Genomic DNA, 9,846 nt, shown 5'->3' on the forward strand with positions numbered 1-9,846 from the left:
TGCCAGTAGGAGAAGGAAGAAGGCATCGGATCGTAAGATTCCTGAAGCTAGAGTTACAGGCAATTGTGTCTCCCAACATGAGTGCTGGAAACAAACTTAGACGTGGTTCTGGAAGGGCAGCAGGTGCTCTTAACCACTGTGCTATCTCTAGCCTTTTAGCATTAAAATTATCTCTACCTATTTCTTTTTTTAAAACCTATGGCTGGTAGGAAATTTAAAATTCTATGTCACCCAAACCACATATCTACACACACTACTGCCTCTGCCCCTCTAAACAAAGCAAACAACCCAGCTAGGTCTCTAGATTTAGGCAAGTTTCAGTTCAAATCTTGAAGCCACCACACCTGTCCTTAGGTAAGCTATTTATCCTTTAAATCCTCAAAGAAGGAATGGTGGTGTCAGTATAACAAATGATCCTATGGGAATTGATTTAACACATGCATGTGGTTGGCCCAAGTCTCTCACACGGTAAAGACACAATTTTGTTACTTATTTTTATTGCCCACCATTGTGTAGGGCTAAAGGGAACTCATCATGTTTCTTCTAGTAGTTCTAGGGCTTTGGTTTCTAACATTTAGGCTTTTAGTCACTGGGGATTGTTTTTCTGTATGGTACAAATGGTTATGCAGCTGTCCCAGCTCCATTTTAAAAGTCCCATCTAGCCAGGTGTGTGGTGGCTCACACCTTTAACCCCAGCATGGAGGCAGAGGCAAGTGGGTCTCTGAGTTCAAGGCAAACCTGGTCTACAGAGGGAGTTCCAGGATAGCCAGGCTACACAGAGAGACTATCTTTATGTCCTCTCCTTTTCACATACTGTCTTTAGTGAGACAGAGTCCTACTGTATGTAGCCAAGGCTGGCCTCCAATTGGCAACAATTCTCCTGCCTTGGTCTCTTAAGAGCTGGGATCACAAGCTACCAAGCCCAGACCATTTGTTTCTTTTTCTTTTGGACAGTATCTAACTGTGTAGTTCACAGTAGCCTTGAACTCAAGATTCTCTTGCCAGCCAGCTTCTTACCAGTTTCTTACCAGCTAAGACTACAAGCATGGAGCATCGAGCCGGCAGTGTTCTTGCATTTTGACTCTGACCTATCACATAATGCCAGATGCAATCTTCCACTTGCAAACTCATGCCGATATACACAAACTGCACCAGATTTTGAAATATATCAGACTTGCAGAGCAGGGGCGCTCTTGTTTTACTCAGTTTCCATAGGTACTTGTATAGGATTTTTAGACTTTTTGTCCTATAACTATTTCCTGTGCTACAGTGTAATATAGAAACTTTATGCAATGGTTACGTGTCTGTGGAGCCTGTCCCTTCTGGGAGGCTTTCCTTTCAATGTTGTTAGTTACTCTTCACTCCCTGGTGTTCTATACAACCCTTACAATCGACCTGTCTAGTTTATCTGAGATGTCCTATTTGAGCTAATTACGGTGTCTTTCCAGTTTGTTCACATGTAATGCAGACTGGAGAGATGGCTCAGCAGTTAAGAGCACTTACTGCTTGCTCTGCCAGAGGACCCAGCTTTGGTTCCCAGCACCCACATGGCAGCTCACAACCTGCTTTAACTCTAGTCTTAGGGATCCAGTGCCCTTTTCTGGCTTCTGAGGGCACTGTATGCACACAGTGTACAGCCATACACGCCGGCAAAACACCCAAGACACACAGAGAAAACCCACAGTATCATCTAGAACAGTGACTCTCTCACATTATCCTGTAACAGATTCTTTGGTTCGTGTTTGTTTTACTCCAAATTACAACATCTTTTTTCTCTGTGTAACAAACCCTGGCTGTCCTGTACTCAAATTAATTTATTTCTTGCAACAGGAGGGATGGAAGCTGGGGCTTCTTGCTCGGCAAGTATTCTGCTGCTGAGTTAGCCTCCAGCCTCTCTAAGCTGAAGTTCTTGGTCCTTTTCTATCGCTCCCATTCTGTCACTCATGAAGAATGAGGCTGTCTATAAAACCATGATAAAACGGGCTTTCCTTTTAATACATGAATTAAATGCTTAAATCACAAACACTTAAAACCTTTAGAATCATCTCTATAGATACTGAAATTCAATCTGATTCCTATGATTATTTTAGTTAGTTCAGATTCTAGGTAAATATAAAAAGCCCTCTTCTTGTCATAGAAGAAACAGGTGTGTAAACCCAACCATGTCTGAGTCAGCTCTTAGCATGGACTCTAGCAAACACACCTGGCCTATTTACCACCAAGAAGACCCTTGTTTTAGTTTGGTTTTGAGATGGGGACCTCACTATTTCTCACTCTGTAGACCAGGCTGGCCTCCAACTCAAGAAATCTTTGCCTCCAGTAGTGCTAGGATTGAGGGTGTGCACCACTACACCCAGATGTATTAAGACCTCTTAAACGCTAATGTTTAGGTTTAATTTAATGCAAACCATCTCACCAGACCAAGGTAAAAATCCATTTTTAAAAGAACAGGTAGCCCAATAAGATAGTCCAGCCAGCTAAAGCACTGGCATTAAATCTGATGCCTGAACGTGATCCCTGGAACCCACATGGTTAAAGGAGAGCCAACCCTAACAAGTTCTCTTCTGATCTCCATATACAAGCCGCGGCACAACCCCATCTCCATAAGTACATAAATCTATCAATCAGTCAAATAGAAGGAATACTTCTAGTAAAGGCACCCACACTTGCAATCCAGATAGTTAGTGTGGTAGCAGACATTAACCTCATGCCTTGAATTTAAACTGTCTTGGTCTCCCTGGACATGGTAATCGGTTCTAGTGTGCCTCATGCGACTTCCTTCATCAGAGTGACCTACAAACATATTCATAAACTACTTGGAACACATAGAACTTTCTTTTATGGTGCTATTTACATAACATTTATGTGTGTTTTAAAAGTTCCTGGCATAAGCTTAATTTTTGTATCATTCCCATAGGTCCCGTAGGGACAAACTAAAATGAGGCAAAAAATAAGCAAAACAGTCAATCATACAGCATGAAAAGATCCTGAGGAAGAGGAGTTTTTGAGAAGGTTTTGAAATTTGAGTTTAAACTCTAAAGTGTGAATAAATTTGAATGACCATCTTTGCAATGAGGACACTGCTGCTTGTGGCTCTAGGGTGACAGAGGACTAAGGAAGGAAATGTCTCTCATCACCAGTCCACCCAGGTGCCAAGCAGAAGACCCAGCAGCGTACTCCAGAACACTGCACACAGGTCCGGGGCAGCTGAGGTCCCGTGTCACTGACTGGAGACTGTGAAGGCTATTTTCCAAGAAGCTTGCTTCCACGAAAGGTTTTTCCGTGTCTGAGCCAGGAGGAAGCAGCCTTCTAGTGAGGGTCACATCGCTGGGAGCTTCTCTGCCACTGTCCTAGGGAAACTGTGTCTGGTAACCCAGGAAAGACACACCTCACACTCCACTCAGCAGCTAGACAGTAGAGGATGCCGAGAACAGAGATTAGCCTAAGGTTAAGATCTATATGGAGGGCCTAAGAGCAAGTCAGCCAAGAGTTTCCACTACACATATCTTAAGATGAGTTTTCTACAAAAGTTTATTTCTTTCACCTAAGGGAGGAGGTTGAAAGTTCAACTAGTACAAATGCCTGTTTAAGAGTCTCCTGGGCAAGATGACTTGCAGACTAACTTGGCAAATTAAGACAAGATTTAAAGCAGAATGGTCAGAACACATTCTCTTCTCTAAGTTCCCAGAATTTCTAAACCAGTAAGCTTCACATTTTATAGACAAAAAAAAAAAAAAAACCACCAACAAAAAAAACAACCCTAATTTGCAGGAGGCAACGGTAGGGTATGAAAAAGGGCATTTCTGCCTAACTTGTATAGCTCTGAGAAAAGTATCATACTAAAAACTGTAACTTCCACAAAAGTTGATGAAGGACTGTTTCCAATGACAATGATGGTATGGTACTGATAATGAGGTCTGCTCTAAGATTAATGCAGAGAATGAAAGACTTTGAGGTTGACAGTGTGATCAAAAGAGCAAACAAACAAACAAACAAACAGCTGTTGAGTTCACTGTTTGGCAGAACCACGATCAACACAGGTTGTTTCTTCACAAAGCTGACTTCTGTCTGAGGGCAGAGAACCCCATCTAAGATAGCATGGAACCTCATTTGAAGACTTGTACTGACAGAATCTATACAGTAACTTTTGGGGGAAAAAGCCAACTATCTGTTCAAAAAAGAAACATTTTAATGAAAGCAGAGAAAGCACAAGAGACATGTACACTGGACTTCTGCCTGGAAGAGACTAATTCAGGTTAAATGAAGATTCAATCTAAGACACTGAACCAAAGAGCATTGCTGTGAGAGCTATAGGAATTACTAGAGCCATTCTGTCAGGGACCACATTTCCCCTTAGCTCCCATTGCCAAGATGAAACAGGAAGAGCCTTCTTTGGTTAATTGAAATTTTTTTCACCTGACTTTACCGGGTGCCTCCACTTCAGACAGACATCCTCTGAGCTTTCTAAGGAACCCTTTGCCTTCTCTTTACCTTCTAGTCTCATTTTCAATGTTAGACTTATTTTCTAGTCTTTTGGATGTTTGTTCTTCCTTTCTGGTGATCTTGGCCCTACTTTCTCTTACCCTATTTGGCAACAAATATCTGTGGCAACAAAGACTTTGGCTTAGAAGGAAAAATGTAAAAGAGGGCAGGGAGGACAAAGGAGAATTTAAGAAATGCACACCACTGCTCTCAAGGATCTAGGAGAGAGATTGAAGATCTGACAGTGTCTCGATAGCCAACCTCAGGGAGAACTGAACAGAGACCATCTGTAGGAAAGTTTTACGCAGCACTCTGGAGAAGCCCCCTCTCGCTCATGGGGATAGGTAACCACCACAAAACCATAGCTTAAAGGGAAAAGAAAACTCTACCACTGGCCTTTTTCCGAGCGTGGCCGCCTTCCGCTCGGTTCAGTGCCTGCCACATGCCCAGGAGTGCGTCTGGATCCTTGCAGGGTGCCCTTCGCAGGTGGACAGTGCTTATGCTATACTGTAAGAAAGCCAGAAAAGTGCCCATGAGAACCAGAAAGCATTTCCAGCCAGCAGGATCATCTCTCTAGGCATCTAAGATGGGAAAACCATCATATATAACTGAGTAGCATCTGAATGCCAGGGAATTATCCACATCCTCTGGTCAATGCAATGGCGGGAGATGAAAAGGAAGCATGGATTCTCTGTGAAGCAAGGGCAGAAAAGACTGGGCTGGGACTACAGCTCAGTGGTAGAATGCGTGCCTGGCTAGAATGCATAAGGCCCTGGGTTCAACCCTAAGCATAGAAGAAAAAAGGAAGAAAAGAAAAAGAAAAAAGACAAAAAATGTATTTAAGGGCAAATGATGTGTGTGAGTGGAGGTGTGCATGTATTCATTTCTAACAAAAATAAGTAGCAAGAGGAAAAAAAGACAGGTCTAAACCTAGTTATTTTTACAAAAATCTCAGCTCTGCTAGCTAGAGAACACAGGACTGTACGTGGAAGGTACTCATTCTAGCACTTAGGGTGTTCTTCTTGAAGCAAAGTAGGGAACTGAAGGAGGAAAGAGGTAAAGCATCAACATGCCAGAAACAAAGAGGTGACATCAGAAAGCAGTCTCACCATACGCGGAATTAGAACAGTGGAAGAGGAAGAGGAAGAAGAGGGAGAGGGAGGAAGAGGAGGAGGAGGAAGAGAAGAAGGAGAAGGAAAGGAAAGATGAAGGAGAAGAAGAAGCAGCAGAAGCAGCAGCAGCAGCAGTTGTTGACAGAACACTAAGATTCAGAGTCAATAGACCTTTGGGAATCTACACATCTCTTGTCTGATGCTCATGTTAATGAATGCTTGACATATGTCTGTCTACAAATGAAACAATTACAAGAACATGCTAATAAATAAAAACACTTTTACTTTTACCCTATGTGGGCAGAACTAAATTTTTACAAACTCTGCTAATCGAACTCAAACTCTAATCCTCTTAGGAAAAAGGGGACACTTGTCTGCTGGCTACCACAAGACTCCAAGTGACAAGGAGGCTCTAACTATGCAAAGTCTGCAGGCTCCCCTAGATCCCAGTGCTTAGGGACAGGGCAAGAGCAGGAGCTCAAGAAACCTGCTGAGGACATCTGGCCAACACAGCAGCAAGTGGGTGGATCTGACACACACACGCACACACACACAGAGCTCTTGAGCTTCTAAGACTATGTGTTCATTCTGGATAATGTAAAAGCTGATAGTGAAGATACCAGCTGCAAGACAACAGGAATGATCGGAATGCAACTTCCGCTCTATTTCTTAAGGAAAGTACTTTTTTGAATCTCATCTATCGGATTGGGGATGTAGCTAGGGAGCAGAATACTTGCCTAGCACACACAAGGCCCCAAATTCAACCCTCAACACTAGAGGGAAAATTCTATTTCTGACATAATTTGGCCAGAACTTCATCCTTTCCTGCCCTACCCGCCTAGGAGGTAACAATTGATGTGCCTTTTCCCCACCAGTTAGAGACCCTTGAAGTAATGTTCGAGTGGAGCTCATCAGCTGGCAACCAAGAAAGGCACACACCTTTCCCGCAAATATAACAGGTCATACAACTGGCGGTGGTGGTGGTGGTGCACGGCTTTAGTCCAAGCATTCGGGAGACAGACACAGAGGTGGGTGGATCTCTGAGATCAAAGCCAGCCTGGCCTACAGAGTGAGTTCAAGGATAGCCAGGGCTAAACCTGTCTCAAGAAAAGAAAAGAAAAGAAAAGAAAAGAAAAGAAAAGAAAAGAAAAGAAAAGACAACCCTAAAATCTTAGAATCCACGTGGATCTAGTGCCCTATGCCTCGGTGAGGCATAGCAAATGGCCCACAGCGTGGCTCTTGGAAGGGAGAGGGACTGGATCTGATATGTTACTTGACCCTGTGCTCTACTGACACAGAAAAGAAAATTATCAAAACACAAAAATAAGATACCAACTCTCATTAACTTCAGGTTTTAAGGAAGGATGTTTTCAATGACCAGAAAGCAAGGCTCATCCTTTTGGAACAGAACTAGAACTGAAAAGCAATTCCAAGGGTGCAAATCACTTATTCACTCATCTGCAAGAAAGGCTTCTGATTTTGGCCCATGAGGCCTTTTCATTACAGAAACAATTTCCTCACCATCCAGGACTAAGAAGCTCGTGAACTCCCCCTAGGAGACCAGGTGCTGTCACATTTCATGTAAAGAAGGGCCACAGCCAAAGAAGCTGTTAGAAGCGAACCTTTAGAAAGTACCTCAGAGTTAGCCAGTATGTAAAATTGGAGATGCTCAGGACCCAGTGGGAGAGATTACTGTTAAAGACCCCTCCCAGAAAAGACTCTTAAGGAATGAACCACTATCCTCTAAATAAAAACAGGTATAGAAGGGGACAAGACTATTTTAAAGCCGCTGAAGAGTCCAATATTACTATATTCAACTCCAGACTTGATCCACCTCTGTAACCACATTCTGAGCTTGAGTCATATACCTCACTACCAGCCGCCATTCCTCTTACTGTATCAGAGCTTGCCCCTGCCTCTCAGCAGGCCACTCACACATTATCAGTAGGTTATGGGGACAGGAGGGAGAACTGAGGTGGCCTTTATCAATTTACTCATCAGTGATCAGATCGAAATTCTGTACTTTTGATTTCAAGATTCCAAAAGGAAACAAGAGTAGGTGACAAGAACTTCAAAACGATCTCAAGGACTGTATAGGTGGCTGTGCCCTAGATGAGGCCATAGCATCTGGCTATGAGTTGAAGAAGAAATCAGAGTAAGACTAGAACTACTGTACAGTCTAAACATAAGCCGGCCTTTCACAGTTAGGGTGTCAGCCATACATTTGGGATTAGCTCAAACACTGGGTATCATTCATGGGAGGTTTAATTAAGGATCGGTTTGCATCAGACCAGCAACTAAATGCACGTAACAAGTAAGGTTTCTGCCCATCAGCGTTCTTTCTTTATACCGAGGGAGGCAGAGGCATGAACTGTAAAGTCAAGGAATTTGACCTAGAAACCTCAGGACAAGTTATGTGCTTCGTTCCAATAGCTTTCTTCCATCCACGGTTCCCTCTCTCAAGAGCCTGGTATGTTATAAAACTACACCTGGCCTTTCAAAATTGTCTCTAACCTATTAGATCCCAAATCCCAATAGTCCCAACAGAAGGAAACTTGCCTTCAATAGTTGGTCATATAAGAGGATATAAAAACTAAATTCAAGGGAGGTTCCCCCACCACATCCACTTCTTTTCAATAAAAATAAGTCCTACAGGAGTATTAACTCAAGGCTTTGAGGGTGGTTGGTCAAATATGGAAACAATCTCCCGTATTTCTGAAGAAGCCTAAGTTTAAGGAGCAGTGGAAATATTCCCTTGAGCTTGGGGATTCCGAGGATCTGGAATTCCGAATCAAGTATGTTTCTTACATAAAGACCAAGGAGACTTGACCCTTTTTTCTGTTCTTTGTAAAAACAGGCCCGCTGAAAGCCCACTAAACAGGAAATTAAGAGAAAACGTCAAGCTAATAGTTTCTTCTCTAACACGTTAAAGAACATAACGGGAGGATGAGAACAAAGAATCTAAAACAAAGGAAGATCGGTTTCTGTACATAGAAATGCACAGTATTTAATAATTGCCATTAAGTCTTTAAAAAACAAAACAAAACAAAAACCGGGAAGCATGGTCGGAAAGTGAAGCGTCGTATGCATCGGATTGAGTTGATTTCTAGGAAAACGTGATGTGTCTGAACAACCAGCCAGATTTAAAACTCTGATGCAGAAACTTGTTCGATGGTGGCCGCCTCCTTAAGGGCCTTACCTCTGGCTCTTCTCTAGCTCCCTTCCCTGATCCCACTACAACCGAGCTGGTGAAGAAAACGGCAAAAAGACCTTGTCTCGGGCTCAGAGATCATCTAGATTGCGCGACACCGCCAGCACCTCGTCGAACTCCATTTCTGTCCTCGGCAGAACCCCGCCACTATCTATCTTTTCAAGTCTTCCCCCACCCCATCCACGCTAAGGCTCCACCTCCCCCGACCCTTTCCTTTCAGACGCGCCACCCTTCTTCTAGGACTTTCCCAGCCACCAGCGGCACCCCCACCCCCACGTTTCCTAATCCACTCCTGACGCCCACCTCTCAGCTGGCTCAAGATCCCCAAATCCCTGCGGTCAGCGGACTGTGCGGTCGGCCCCGGTCCGAACCATCCTCGTGACGGTCCCGCCTCACTCACCCTCTGTCACCTCCAGCACCTTAATCTGCTCCTCTGCAGCCGCCCGCACCTCCTGCACGGGGGACAGGATTCCGGTGAGGGTATCCACCAACGCCTCCTTCAATCCCTGTGCCACTGGACCCGGCAGCCCAGAAGCAGCACCAGCTGCCGCCGCTGCCGCCATCTTTCCTCCCCTCAGCCCGCCAGCCCCGCGGCCGGGACCCGCCACCGAATGACGGCTCCCGCGTACGGCCAATCCGCGAAGCCGCGCCTGCGCACCTAAGTACGCGGGAGCGGGCGGGGGGCGGGGATAGAGCGCAGCCTCCGGAGACAGCGCCTTCTGCTGCCGGAACCGAACCGCGATTCGCCGGCCAGGAAAGCTTGGGACGTCTATGCACACACAGAATTCTCATAACGGTTTGTAGTCCTGAAGTCGCACGCGCTGTTAGAAAACGCGCTTGGAATAAAGGCGCGTAACCTTTGATAGCAAGGCCCTGATGGCAAGGGAGCAAGAAAGCTAATCCCGAGGGCGTGAGCACAGAAGGCCCTGCACTTGTCTGCTGTGGATTGTAGTGGGCACAGAAAAGATGCCCTCCCTCGCCCTCGCCCTCGCCCATCACCGCTCTCTACCTGCATGATTCTAGGCCCAGATTTAAGATGAG

The 9,846-nt window shown here is 44.8% G+C and overlaps 1 protein-coding gene across 4 annotated transcripts in view; it reads right to left on the minus strand.

The window, feature by feature from the left end:
* Window positions 1–9,403, minus strand: part of Ipo9 (importin 9) — a 50,440-nt gene extending 41,037 nt beyond the window's left edge. For 2 of the 4 annotated variants that reach the window (XM_085841366.1, XM_085841363.1), the window contains exon 1: window positions 9,206–9,403. In XM_085841366.1, coding sequence (XP_085697492.1) covers window positions 9,206–9,368 — 163 coding nt within the window. In that variant the 5' untranslated portion in view covers window positions 9,369–9,403. Of the gene's footprint in view, window positions 1–4,871; window positions 4,990–9,205 lie in introns of all 4 variants that reach the window. The other 2 variants (XM_085841367.1, XM_085841365.1) reach the window with 2 other exon arrangements.
* Window positions 9,404–9,846: the final 443 nt, after the last annotated feature.

Source organism: Mus caroli, unplaced genomic scaffold (assembly GCF_978045245.1).
Source record: "Mus caroli unplaced genomic scaffold, Mus_caroli_1 scaffold_1, whole genome shotgun sequence".
NCBI lineage: Eukaryota > Metazoa > Chordata > Mammalia > Rodentia > Muridae > Mus > Mus caroli.